Source organism: Numida meleagris, chromosome 20 (genome assembly GCF_002078875.1).
Source record: "Numida meleagris isolate 19003 breed g44 Domestic line chromosome 20, NumMel1.0, whole genome shotgun sequence".
In the NCBI taxonomy this organism is placed as follows: domain Eukaryota; kingdom Metazoa; phylum Chordata; class Aves; order Galliformes; family Numididae; genus Numida; species Numida meleagris.
In genome coordinates this window covers 3,462,339-3,477,181 of record NC_034428.1, presented here as the reverse complement: position 1 = coordinate 3,477,181, position 14,843 = coordinate 3,462,339, and the positions used below count along the sequence as shown (strand labels likewise).

Sequence of the window (14,843 nt, the reverse complement as noted above, 5' to 3'; positions counted from 1 at the left end):
ACATGAGCCTCTCTCCTGGAAGAAAAAAAAGACTGCTTGCCTGCAGTAATATAGGAATAAATTTTGACAAGATAACTGGAGCCCTAGTCTACTGAATCTACTCAAATCTATTTGAATCAGGAGTCACGGACTTTATTGAATAATGAGTCATGGATTTTATTCAGCTCCACCTTGAACAGCTGTCTTTAGGCACCAGCATGCATAATCTCAGATTCCCACTCCCTACCATAGCTGCAGCTTGCCTTCCACCTGCACGTGAATTTTAGATGCCAGCTTTAAGTTATTATTCATGGTGGGAAGCTCACCATGCACATGGAAACCAGGTGAAGAGAACACTGAGCATTTCATACAAATAAAATCCATCATCAAGCAATATTTAATAAAGTTTATTAGGTTATTGAGTATTATCTACAGCCATAAAATAGGAAGTGAGAGTCTAAAACTGTACAAAATGTAATGGAGAAGTGAGAAGAGATGGAGACAAGGGAGAATAAGAGTATTAGAAGTGGGGAGAACACAGCTGCTTCCCAGGAGTTACGGAAGACACTGGTTCAAGCTGAAGGCAACCAAGTAGAGTTCCATACACACTGTATTTTATTGTGCAATTTGTGTCCCACCCTGCAACAGAAACTAGTACAAACCCCTATGTTAAAAAAATCATAAAATATTAGATTTAAAAAAGAAAGGGGCACATCACACCCCACCCAGTCTTGGCACCAATTCTGTGCTTTAAAAATATACTATGCAAGTAGTTTAATTTTAAAAAGGTACCCTTACAGCAGCTGTTTAAAACATGTTCTTATACATACACCACAAATATATATTAACATTTTCAACAACTAAACTCATTTGTACCTACACAGAACTGAGGGAATAACTCAAGAGCAAAAAACCAACCATACAAACATTTTTTCAAGACAAAGAAATGTGCAAAATAACCTCAGAAAGGCAGCATAGTAACCTGTGGAGAGGTCAAGAGAGCAGCTCCTGCTAGTAAAGGAGTGTCATTTTCTCTTTACCTGGCTACTGAGGCAAGAATCTATTTGGGATGTGCTGATTTTGCCTGAATTGCTAGTCCTGTTTATTGAAGGTCTCCCGTGCCAAACACCCAGCTCTGGAGAGGTTCTCTTCTTGCTGTGCCTGAAGATCATCCCAATAAAGTCTCACAAGTTACATTCTGCAGCAACCACTTTCTGGACTTCTGGTCTTCCTACAGCACTTCTGTAGTCACACTGTTACCACCTTCTCTGGGATGACTCCCCAACCACTTACCAACCCCAAGCAAGAAACAGAACTATTCCTGCTGCATAGTTAAGTGGAGATTATGCTGATGTTCTACAGCAGAAGAAAGGCTGGTTTGGGTGACTAAGCAGTCTATTCAGGAAGAAAATTCCCTGAAAGAATCATTAGAGAACCACTATGTTTCTCTAAAGCTTTAACCTGGAACAGGCTAAACAGAAAGCAGACCTATGATGGCAAGACCTACAGCTGTATAACAAGTCTCAGAACTTACCCAGCCTGTCTCAACAAGGAGTGCTTTGCAGGAAATGTTTGTCCCTTCTTTGTCCCCACATCAGCAAGGAATCCCAAACTAAAACCTACAGCTTAAAGTCAAGAGGAAGAGGGCAGGTGAAGACATGGGGTGGCTCCTCAATCAACTGAGTCACACCCACTCAGAAACAGCAGGACAGAGAATGGAGCAGGAGAACTGAGAAGGTGATGGTGATAAACAGGAAAGCAAGATTCACTCTCTATGAAGTAACATTAGAACATGGTGAGAGGTCCTGGCAGAGACAGACATGAGCAATATAACCACCTCCTCCAAATTAAGCATCCTGGGGGAAGGGTTCTTGGTTTTGGTGTTAGGGTTTTTTTTGGTTTTTAAGAACTCAGCAATGAATTCCTCTTGGTATTCCAGACTCTTCCCAATTCCACTGGCCACCCCATGCCTTTCCATTCTTAGCACCTAGTCTTAAGATATCCACTCCTAGCGCCTTCCCTTCCCCAAACTATGCTCTTCCCTTAAACAGGTATAGAAGGGCTCACTCCCAGGCTCTACGACCCAAAGGATGCAGCCTTTTATCAGGAGAAGCAGGGAAGCACAGAGCTTCTGTTAAGTTTCTTTTTTCTTTTTTTTTTTTTTTTTTAAAGTGTGCTGGGGAAGTGACTTCCAAAGAACAAAACACTCAGTCGCGAAGTAAAGACTACTCAAGAGCTTGCCAATAAGGGCCCATGGAGATTTTTTTTAGCAGTAACAGGAGTACTTTGGCCAAGGATTTCCAACAGTAGCAATGACATGAGGGCGGCGAACCCACTGCCCAGTGGGTCAGCTCCAGACATTTTGCCTTGGTTCCAACTCTCTGTCCCAGAACATGCAGGTCATTGGTAGAGCAGGTAACTCTTGAGGGAGGCTGGCAGTGGCAGGGTAGGGATTTCATTCAGTCTTTCCTTGCCCAGAGCAAGCCTCACAGCTCGCCGACACAAGTCCATCAGAGGCAGTGGTTCAGCTAGGAAAAAAAGAAGACCCGAGACATTAACATCTCAACCTACAAGCTACATATTCATTTTTATTTTATTTTATTTTTTAACTCTAGAAATCCCTCTCCCCACAAAAACTGAGCAAAATAAGTGAATGCCTGGCCTGTTCACAAAACCCAAGCCATTCAACATTCACAAATCAGCAGCTTCAGCTCATCAAACACGCAGAGCATGACATTTCTGTAGAAGTTAAGTGCGTGAAGGAAAAGACACTCAAATGCCCTGAAGGAAGTTTATACTCCGCATATAGCTGCAATACCATTCATTAAAGTTAAAATACATTGTCTAGCTTGTGCCTTTCACTGCAGAATCCAAAAAGCTTTAAAAGATTTACTGAAGTAAAAGACTGCAGCAGACAGTTTGATAGCGTCATGCGGTAAAAGTACCCAGGAAGTACTGATGTGTTTTTTACATAGTAGGATAACAGCTGTCCCCCCCTTTCATTTATGCTACATACTTCCAAAGAAGAAAGCAAAGCCATGTGTCAAAGCTTCATGTCATTACTTGTAGGAAGAAATACTCTGACAGGAAATGTCACAATACATCAAAAACCTGGGAAAAATACAAGCCTTTGGCTACTATTTTGGCATCTTGTACACTTATTGAACAAGATGATGCTAGTTTTTCAGGCAGGGTACGTGTGTCCTTTGATGCTGAAGAGTCATTCATAGCATACAAAGGACAGAGGTCAGAGCCAGAGCAAACACATTACAGCTGCACAGAAGGAATATACAGATTACCAGCAGAAGCTGTGAGAAACCAAGTCTGTCCAAGCTCACCTGCACACAGCACACTGCTCAAGTTCAAGTGGGGGTTCTCCTCCCCCAAGAGACAGCTAAAAACAACGGCATCTCAAGTCAAGTAGGTAACTGGATATCCTTCTAATAGCCTGAGTGCTCAGCATACACCATCAGAAAGCTTCTTTTAGAGACATCTTAGGCCAAACACACCTAAAGACATCCACAAAAATGGAAAAGCTTGGCTGAGAAGCTGCAGTTTTCAGAAGCTTTGATAGATGCCAACCAGCTTCAGCTTCTACTACAAGCCAAATTAATCTGATTGTTCATGCAGCTGTTTTAAACAGCTGAGAGACAAGGAAAGCTTATTTTCTAAGCATGATCACATTACTGTATGTCTTACTAGAAGCCATTCTGTCAATAAGGTGGACACAAATCCCTTCCTTCCAGGTTCAAGGATAGCAACTAACATTGAAAACCTCAGATAGAAGTGTTGTCAGTAGTCTGATTAGACTGTTCCTGATTCTACTCTGGAAAAAGTAAACAATCACACTGCTCCACATAAAAAAAACATTTCAAATGAGTAAGAGAGAAAGCAATTTATCTAGTTTTTGGCAAGAAGTCTGAAAAGGAGAACTTGCTAGCTGAAGAGAGACTGGGTAACAGGAATTGCACTCAAACTGGTCTATCTCCTCCTCTAGTTAGCAGAGAGAGCTGGACCAATGCCTTACTTCCCTCAGTCAGTCCCCGCTAAGCATCACAAGCTACTGCCTTCTGCAGGGGAAGCTGCAGCACAACGTGGTTTTTAACAGCAGTTCTCCAGAGCTGCCCTTGTGCCTCAAGTATTATTACTGAGGCATCATACCTCTTTAAGTACACCTCTTTTGTAAGAATAGGTGGGTGGAGAGCAATCAAACAAATCTGTCAGGGCAGTGCTGCTCCTTCCCAAGCCCTACTATTTGTCACCCATGTTCTGTGCCAGAGAGTAGCCCCAGGGCTGCTCAGTGCCTTCCTGCAGAGCATAGCTACACTCAGCCGGAGCCACTGCCACTCTTGCCTGCTCGTGACCTACTTCAAGATCCATGCTGCCTCTTTGGCAGGGACAGGTCTCTCTGTACAGCAGGCCTACACGTCTCAGTTCTGGCTGCGATACTACCAGAGAAACTTATTACTGGAAACACTCCTTTGGCACTAGCCAATGTAGCTTACCCTTAAAAATTGTACCCTCTGAAGTACAAATATACTGTATTCCAAATCTGTTCCAACTCCTCTTGCTCCATAGAGAGATAGCTTAGACAGAGATACTGTCTAGCCAGAGGACGGTGGCCATAGAGAACAAGGGGCCTGGACTTTCAAAGCCTACAGGCATTAACTTAACAAATAATTCCCATTTAACAGCCTTAAAAGCTGAGAAGATCATGTTCCCACAGAGATTAAGAACTTTGTCCTCATCTAGTTTGCACTGATAATCCAGCCTTAGCAAAGATAGACCAGAAGAGAAAGCACATACATATCTGACCTTCTTCCATTCACAAGCACTACAATCGCTGGACACAATGCTGCTATTGAATGCTGAGAAGTGGTTAGAGCCAGACACCTTCTTTCTATGTGTGCCAAAATAGCGTCCTGTCAGTCCTGGCCTTACGCCCATGATTCACTCCTATGCCGAGAGCACATTACAACCAAATCCAATACAGGAGGTGGCTGTTTCCCTGTTAAGTGCACTTCTGCACAGACAGCTCCACAGACTTGCTGGCTCTGAAAGGAGCTGCAAGTTTTGGATTTGACCCTACCAAAAACCTGGTTTCTGGAGCTGCTGCCATTCTGTAAGCTGTTGTGTCAGGATAAGCTAGGTTCTTTCCGTTGGTGAGAAAATGCTTAGCTAAGAGCTCTCAGATCAAGAGATTGCAATGCTCCAGGGTTATTCAGCCTCTCTTGCTTTAAGCTCATCTGCTAAAACGCTGATGGAAAGAAGGCTGACTGTAGAAAGAAAAGTTAAGGAAAGAATACACCTTTTACTGAGCATTAAGACAGTTCCTCAACATCCCTGCAGTAAGCAAGTGCTTACTTTGACTTCTGCAAGTTACTTAAAGTAACTTCCTCTGAAGTGTCAGTGAATAGCTATTATACCACTGAATAAGAAGAAATAGTAGTTTAACAGAAACATTTAAGCAGCAGGAGATGCTATCCAGCCCTTTCTCCCTAGTCTGACCAGGTTGTGTTGATTTCTGCCCACATTAGGACAGGACACATCAGGTACGTAAGTATCAATATTGGTACCTCCATTGGGTCTTGCTGAGTTTAAGCGTATTTCTCAAAGCACTTGTATACTGTACACTGATGCCTTCACAAGGCTTTCCTGGTCAGTCTGATAGTATAGTCTTCTGGTGCCCAGTGCCACTTGGCTGCACCTCATGTCACCAGTGCTAGGAGTTTGCCACTGCTGGCCCAGCATTAGAAAAAATACATTCTAAGCACAAATAAAACCCCAGTATGCTACAGCCTTTGGGCAGACACTGTTCAGAAATGCAGGCGAAACGCTACCCTTATCAATACCACCTGATTTATTTCAGTAACAACAGACCCAGGTTTTCAACCACTTCCTTCACCTCTGTCCTCCACCCTATCCAGAGGGCGGAGTCACAATCTGGCCTAATGGGAACCTTTATGAGAGATAAGACTTCAGCACATTTGGGCAGCCAAATCTATTACTAAGCTTAGCAAGGGATTGATGTTCCTATTAGTAAAAGACCTAGCATGCAAGTTGGCCTGGCTACAATATCCAGCCCCCACACTAGAAATGAGAACACCCTGCTCTGAAAGAAAGGAACAAGCTACTTTCTTCAAAGACGGGACATTCTCATTTCCTTAGACAGGGACCGATCTTCCCACTCCTTCCTGCACGGAATTTTCAAAGTCCTTTCATAAGGCATTGCAGGAATTGTCCCTCAGAGACTGCTCCCTGTAAAGAAGCACCAGCATTACATTGCAAACATTGCAACTCTGATCAGGAGTGTCCTTTTTTGACACTTTAGTGTCATAACCCAAGACACTTGGCTTATCACTCCAGATAAACAACTGGCATCACCTTCTCTCACTATAGTATTTTTCTGAACTTCGCTTGTTCCCTGCAGGGCATTAGTAACATCACGTTACCCAGCCAGACAAGCTCTATTTCAATTGCCATTAAGGATTCTGAGATTTCTCTAAATCCTACTGCTGACATGAAATCCTCACCTCTTCAGCAAAGTGAAAACCCTCAAAGATGGCATAGTAAACTTGCACATAAGTAGCACACAGATTTGGGTTGCTAGAACAAATACAGAGATTATACTCACGGTCAAGTCCATTCAAGTAGCGCATCCTTATTTCACAGTGTCCCCACACTGCGCTTACCACTGGATACAGCTTTTTCCCTTTAAGTCCCCGAAAGGCAACACCCATATATTGCCCATCCACGATGAAACTCAGTGTCCCGTCATCCATGTCCAGAACCACGAGGAAGGAATCCGGCACAATGAAAGTTTCATCTGGTTCTAGGAAGGCTGGGTAGGTTTTACTCGGTTGGTTCTTGCCGTCGTGGTACAGTCTATTGCGCCCAAGGTCCCATCCCCATGATTCATGGTTATTTCCTACAAGTGTGGTGTACCCTACAGAATGCAAAGGGGCATCTGCTGTTGCTACCCCTACCACAGCATGTGTGCCTCGCTGCCGCATTGCCCATGTTATCTGCCACACATGCAGTCCTCGTGTGTATCCCACTTTGCCTCTGATGGCGTCTGTGCTCTGAGCCACCGGATGCCGGTGAAATATGAGTTTATCATCCTCCTTCACAAATACATTCAGCGAGCGATCATCATTGTTCCATGAATGCAATAACTGGACTTCATATGATACAGGAGGCATGTCCAGTAGCAAGTCCAGACGCGTGGGTTTGCTGTAGTCAAGTCTGTGGAGCTCCTGTTTCAATGGTCTGTATACTGGGTCCCTCATATCCACAGTCTTTATCCCACCTGTGACCTTCTGACCCATTGTGGGTTCCGATTTTGCCTGCTTAGAGGCTCCCAAGGCAAGCTCATCAATTCACCCAGCTGCTTCTGCTTTCATTCAGCTCTACAGAAAACGTTGCTCGGAGACCTTGTCAAGATGTTCACTAGTCAGTATTGCCTAATGGATGGAAAGAAAAACAAGAGGCAAGTTAAACACTGCCACACACAGCCTTGCATGCAACATTTACAGAGCACAGTTTCAATCTGTTTATCTTGACAATCCATCCTTCCTTCCCACCAGGCAGGGTAATGCATACCACCTAAGCAGTGTACCCTGTGAAGCAGAGATAGCACAGTGCCTGTCTATTTCATTTTTAAGTCACTAATATTCTCTTCAGAAAGGCACTTGAATTCCTCCTCCCTTGTCTAAGGGAGGTATGGATTCAGCTACAGGAGCTCATCTTCTTCCAGAGAATGCATTGCTCCTTACTACTGCACTATTAAACTTCGAGAGCTCATCTGTGGTCAGACTGTCTACAGCTCTCCCTAGTTTTACATCATCACCCAGGCTGGAGAATTTGAGCAAAGCATTTCTCCTAACAGAAGACTCAGAGCAGTAATGCCTGAGATTACAGCGCTCCTGGACTGGTCTTTGTATACCAGCTCTACTTCCTACAACAAGGACAGGCTGAGCACCACCCCTCAGTGAAGTACCAGACTGCCCACTGGTGTTATCTATTCCACCTCCTTCCAACCCCCTTGGAGAAGTTCTCCAGCCAAGGCTATCCATGACGGAGCCAAAACGCACAAGGCATTTAATACCCAGAAAAAGAATCCAAACAGCTTCAGTAAATTTCTAACATACACATCCGAGTTTAGAATTCCAGTGTTTTTGGGCCCCATAGTAACCTGCTACAGATGACCAGTACAAGAGACTGGTTTATACAGAAAACTGCTCTGCAGACCTTTAATATGAGCCATCCTTAGCAGCAAAGAGTAGCACTGCTTAAACTTCTCCATGGCTCTAGATGCTGGAACTAGCCTTCAGAAGAAAGCAAATCATTCACCATACAGTTTCCATTACAGGGAAAGGAAAGCAGGCTGCATTTCAGAATGGATACATTCACATTCCAGCTCAAGAAGAGGATCACAGTTTGGCTTGCAATAGAATAGGCACTGCAAACAACCCTGGTTCCTACAACATTTTTTCAGGGTCCAAAATATCTTATTCACATAACACACAAGATAAGCACTTGGCGTTCTCCTAGCAGGTACTCCAGTGCTTCCACATCTGACAGATGTTCAGTGATGCCAGGGTTTTTCTGGCTAACATTTGGAAATTAGAGTTCTTGGGGAACCCCCAATATGCAAGCGTCCCCAAAAGTTAAGGCTACATACCCTAGACATGCAAACACAGGGATTGCCTGGCAGTGTTATCCAGCCATAAATAGCTTTTATTCCTCACTCAGCACTTAAACAGTTCCAAAAGCTAAATAAAAACAGCACTGAACACAAACCATCTCCCCACAGCAGTGATCAAACAAGGTAGGAGGTAGGCAATAAAATGAGAGTTTATCCACTTGGAGAGTTACAAACCTTCCCTGGATCAGCTGACCAAATAGCCATAGATACAGGTTAAAGGAGAATTCTCCTTAGCCCCACTCCAGCTTTGCAAAGTACCTTGAAGGCCTGACTGTGCAAGTACAAAACAGCAGATAAAACCTGCTGCATCCAGCCTCAAGCAACAAGCATTCCAGCAACTGTTGGCTCCACTGGACCACTGTAGTGCTACGAGCAGTTACACCTCCGTACGGCCCTTCTCAAGTGAGCAGCTTCAGCTCCTCTTCTCCAAGAGAAAAAAAAATCACAGCTTGAAATGCAGAGTCCAGAGGGAGGAGCAAGATTCTTCTCACAGTTTAGCAGTTTTCCTTCCAAATTTCAGAGAACCCTCTAAAAAGCTGAAGCCAGCTTCCTTGCCTAGCTCACTACACATACCTCTACTGTAGCACTGCAGCCACTGAAGTGGCCCTGCTCTTGCTAAGCAACACAAACAACCCTCTGTCAGGCAGCTGCCAAACTGGGGGCAGCTATTAGGAGAATTAAAAGTGGGAGGGGAGCGAACTAGCTTTCTAAGAAAAAAAAGTGTTATTTTAACATTTCCTGAAGTGAGGCAATCACTTGAGGCTGCTGCCAGCTACAGTCACAACGCTTACTCACAACCAGGACCTCATCTGGCATAGAAAATAGAGCATGAATCAGGTCTGGTTTAAAAAAATAAGGTTACCGGACACAAGCAGTAAGGCTTAAGCTAGAAGGCACCAGGGAAGGTTGACATATGCCCTAGGTTAGGGATCAACTCATCAGCCTCCCTACAGCTTCTTACTGCTATTCTGGGGGATGCTGTGGGAACAGCGAGCTCAAATCTGGTCATTCTTGAAAGAAACAAGACTCCTCTTCCTTTCCTTGTCCCCTTATTATTCGCCAAACGCAGAAAGGAAAAATCCTTGATATTCTTTAGAAGTCTCACACCACCACATGACTAAGCTGTAGTATAGTTCACTGCAAACTATTAATGGACATCAAATGCATGGCACTGATGGGACAGTCCTCACTGTCCTGTCTTCAAGCCCACATCCTCATACGGACTCAAATCCCCAGTTTTACACCTCAAGGCTGACACCAGTTCTGTTATAAGACTTCTGAAATCATTCTGTTGGGAGTTTTCCCTTTCCTAGGAGATGCATATAAATGCTGACTGGATGCTATGATTTTTAAAAAGTTTCAGCGCAACTAATTTGCTTAGGCTGGGAGAAAAACCATCAGGCTGCTGCGAGTGACTCATGTGTTGTTCTGCAGAAAGAACCAGAAGAACTATCTGGCATTCCCAAGGCCTATGGCACATGGACAAAGGCTGTCAACAAGGTGCTGGCTACAGCACACTTGGAAGCCTGCAGACAAGTTCAGCTGTTGGAACATTGATTAGGATAAAGGAACAAAACATTGGCAGGAGGAGAAGAGGCAGAGATTTCCTGAGAGCTGTACAGTACATGTGAAAACACTGTATAGGAAGCAACAACCAAAACAAAGCAGTCTGCCAGACTGCAGGAGTAATGCTGCAGACTGTTTTGAAGCACAATGCTCAAGAGAAGTAAGAGAATACAATTCGGTACTCTCCATTAGCAAAACAATGCTTCATTCATTATGATTTAGTTTGCCTCCTGCCAGCATAAGCTTTTATCATATTTTTCTTAAGGCTGCTTTACCTCAAAGGGAATCACCACAGTCAGAGACAACAGGGAGTTCTGAAACACACTTGGTAGGATATGCCTCACTGCCTGCTTCAAGAAAGCAGCCTTTCCTGAACTCGAGCATTCATCACTTGCCTTAGTTAGGACTCTTTCCCCAAGCAGCCTAATAACACAAGATGAAGGACTGTAGCCAGAATAAAAGGAAATAATGGGGGAAAGAGATTGCAACAAAGAGGTCAATTAGACAGAGCAGGTCAGATACTGAGCATACGCCAAAATTCAAGTGCAACATGGCTCCTTATTCGGGCAAGACAGCCACGTCTGCTCAGAGCTGGCTCCGCTGTCCCTGGCACTATCCTGGCCTAGAACTGCAGAGCAGCATCTCGTCCCATAGTCAGCAGGCACAATTATGCTTCTTCACGCACAAGACACTACAGGCACTCTTCCCTCAACAGGACAGAGAGATGCTTACCTTCCTAACTAATGGATTAACACTCTGGTTATCTTGACATGAGATGCAACCAGCCATAAATGAAGGGATACACTAGGAAACCAGCTACTCCAAAACTTTTGGATGCTTAGAGGTTTAGGTACAAATGCAAGCACTGAGAGTATCTATCACATCAGCAGCACAGGCTTCCTGGAATTCTGCTCTGCTTTATATATATATGCCCATTCCCATGGCACTATCTTACTCCCATGCTATTTTCAGTTTTACTGTTAGCCTCCTAGACTTAAAAAGCTTTGGAACAATTACAAGATGGTCTAAAAGCAGAGCATTCACTATTAATTTCAGGGAGTTAGATATCCCCCTCACTTTAGCTATTCACAGCAAGATGATTTGCCGTACTATAAAGGCATCCTAAGCTCCAGAACAGTTCTGCTTACCAGAAACAGATCAAGGCAGGAGATAAGCCATTTCAGTGGAAGGTGTAAGAGTCCTTGCAGCTCAATGAGAAGAACATAGCTTTTTACAGAGCTTTGCAAAGAAAAGAACATGTACGGTAGTCAGAGCAGAGCTGGTTTCCAACTTCTCCTATTTAGCAATCAGCATGAACCAGGCCAAGTATTTGCCTTCTACAGACATCTTCAAGCTGAGGCAGTCACATCAGTTCAGTTCACCAAAATGTTGTGTACAACAAAGCAGAAACATCCTCTGTGCCCGTGGTCCCTTAAGCCAATGTTCAAATGCAACCAAGAACCCAATCATGCTGACGCCATGCAGACAGCAGACTTAACTATCCACAACAGGATATTGTTTCCTGGTATCAAATCAACTTCAACTTCAGTTGCTTCCTTAATGTCACCCAGACCCCAAGGGGAAAATCTCACAGACATGAGTTCACATAGCTAGATTAAATAAAGCCATCCACACTCAAAACATTGCTTATCATTCCAAGTCAATTCCCTTCATCCCTATCTATGTCAGCACTCAAACTCATTCACCTCATCTGAGCACACAACAAATTCAATCCGGGCTATCAATGCACCGTATGTAAGCCAAAGAACGCTCACCCAAGCTGCCCTCATTGTTTCATCTGAAGCCAAGAGGCTGTTCCCCTGCAAGTTTTATCACGTAGTAGGAGGTTATTTCAGGTATCTGTATCTCCAAGTGACACAGGAATTTTAACAGAGTACTGCGCATATTTTCAGCTCAATTTGAAAGCAACTTAGCAGCAAAAGCCCTTGAAGTCCCAGTCATACATCCCCACACGAGGCCAAGTATTTGTACCAGCCATTCAGAAAGTCACTGTTGCTGGTTCCATTAACAACCCCTGAGCTGACTTTTCCATACACCATGGATGGCTCACAACCCAAAACCCAAAGAGCATAAGGAGTTCTAGGAGTAGCCTAACCGAAACAATGAAAAACGAAAAACACTTAGTCGAAAAGGCATGCAGTTGTTTAAGCACCTGTGAGGCACTCAATCAGCCACTGAAAACAGATGTTTTCATTAGGTCAAGTACTGGCAAGCCTTTCTCATTCAGTTACAAACTTTACTAGAAAGACAGACCAGAAGCACTTCACACAGTAACAAAAAGTCTGAGAACAGTGCAAAAAACTTAGGGCTGCCATAGCTCAACAAGGATATCTGTCTGGAACATCAGTTACAAGATTACACGAAGACCCTGAAATTCCTTGATCTCTGACCCAGTTTTAGATGCTCTCTCTAATAAGTTTACTGTGGCTTAACATTCCTCCATATTTATGAAGAATACTTCTACAGGGAAGACTCACAGCTTTAAACACACGGCATAGTCTTCAGAGAGTGAATCAACACCCTCCCCTAAAGATTTTCAGTCTCAAGAGCACCTCAGCAGGAGATAAAACATTCTGCACAATCATTTGCTTGCTTACTCCTTTGGAAAACTGAACTAAAAGAGACAGCTCCTGTAAAATGAGACCGCAAAAATAAATGCAGTTTTGCTCAGGTTTCTATGACTTCACTAGGAAAACATTAAGTATACACAGTCAATATTCTTGGGCTGAATATTCACCCCACAAGCTAGTAGACAAAAATGTAAAGGAGCTACACTAGTGCTAGCTTGCTGACAGCAGCTTACCTGAAGTCACACCTAGCAAATTCTTCAGGTGTCTAACATGCTAGTTGTGGACAAACTCCCCACAAAGACCCCTCACATAAAGCTATCCTCTTTCTTTGATGTGCTAGAAGCTGCTTAGGCACAACTTCTTCCTCTATATGTTGAGAAGAACAGGTCTTTTCATCACTACACCTGTAAAGCCAAGAAGGATCATCAATGCTACGTAACATACTAACTGGGTGGGGAAAAGAACTTGCACACCTCAAATGTAAATAGTATTCAAGCCTTTGTCCCAAAGAACCAGGATTCCCTGTTTTTCTTGGCATTAATTCTTAGCATTAAATCTAAACCACCTTGCTTGAATTGTTCATTCCTGCCAACTGCAGAAGCTGATCACAAGATAGCTGTGACACCCCCACCTCCAGCCCTGACGCAACCATTGCACCAGCACTCTAGCTTGAACACCCTTCCCCACTCCCCTAAACACTGATCAAAACTTTGTAGAGGAAGTAAGCTCACCTATGCCAAGGAAGTTGTGCAGTTCTGCATTAGCAGAGGACAAGTAGCTACAAAACAGCAGGAACAACTCCACTAGCAACATGGCTAGAGATAATCTCCTAGTGTTGCAGTTGTGCTTGGATCAGGGCTAAGCAGACAACTCTCACTGCATAGCAGTGGTTTGGGCAGCGCTGACAAACCTTCTCGCTGTCTTGTTCTGTGTAGAAGGCTGACACATTGCCGCAGGGGCACCTTCCCCACCCTCACCTACTGAAGAGCAGAAGCAGCTCGGCTCAGTTTGTTAAGCTGCATGGCCTTCAGGAAAGTGAAACTATAGTAACTACCATCCGTGAAAGGTAGGGCAAGTAAATGGAAGATAGTACGCATCCCAGCAAACAGCAAAAAGGAAATCCTCCAGTAGAACGAGCCCCTTGACAAATAACTGTGCACAAGATATGCGAGAGATGGGGAGAACAAGATGCTTAGTATTTAGCAGTGACCAACGTAGGCTACAAAGCTAACAAGCCACATCGCTAAGCCAGCACGCTCATTCAGCTACTAAGCAGAGTGTTTCACGGTCCTAGACACCAAGAGCTCTGCTCTCTTGTACATTAAGCAGCTAGCATAACCATGAGACACACCAGCAAAGGCTAAGGAAGGAATCCAAGAGCCTGTCATTGTACAACACTGTTACAGCTGTAAACCAGCTTGTCTATATGAATACAGTGATCTTCTCCTTGGGTCAGATGGTTTCTGCAGAAGCTTTCTAGCTATTTTTGAAACGTTGAAAGGCAGCGTGATGAAGACAGCATGACCTCTTACACCCTGTATGGAGTGGTTGGGTCTCCAGAGCACTGAAGTTATTCAGAAATCAGTACATCTGAGTGAGCTAAAACCTGAAAAAGAAAGTGACAACCCATCCTCAAATAAGCCATCTACTAGAAACTTAGGTTTCCACTATCCACCTACCTAGCAACCTCCTGCTAGCTGCAGTGCTGCCTAATCTAGCAGCATCGAAATAAGTTTCTCTGCAAAGTATTTGTAATGATGGAAAGAGCTCAAGCAGAAAGAGTTCTGCAGTTTCTGCCAGAGATCTCTGCAGTAGAATGCTAGCTACAAATGGCAACTATTCTTTTTTTCTTTCCCCCTCAGATAAACTAAGGTATTTCTTTAAATTTGAATTGAATTCAAGATGGTTTTCCTTACAGAGGAAATACAGTAGATATTCCAGGAAAGTCATTAGAGTCTTTACAGCTCCCAGATAGCTCGTGAATGCCAACTTCGAGTTAC

At 43.8% G+C, this 14,843-nt stretch overlaps 1 protein-coding gene across 3 annotated transcripts in view; it reads right to left on the bottom strand.

Moving 5' to 3' along the window:
• Positions 366 to 14,843, bottom strand: part of SPSB1 (splA/ryanodine receptor domain and SOCS box containing 1) — a 34,682-nt gene continuing 20,204 nt past the window's right edge. For all 3 annotated transcript variants that reach the window (XM_021417663.1, XM_021417665.1, XM_021417666.1), the window contains exons 2-3: positions 6,614 to 7,442; positions 366 to 2,507 (exon numbers count right to left, since the gene is read on the bottom strand). In XM_021417663.1, coding sequence (XP_021273338.1) covers positions 2,380 to 2,507; positions 6,614 to 7,307 — 822 coding nt within the window. In that variant the 5' untranslated portion in view covers positions 7,308 to 7,442 and the 3' untranslated portion in view covers positions 366 to 2,379. The remainder of the gene's footprint in view (positions 2,508 to 6,613; positions 7,443 to 14,843) is intronic.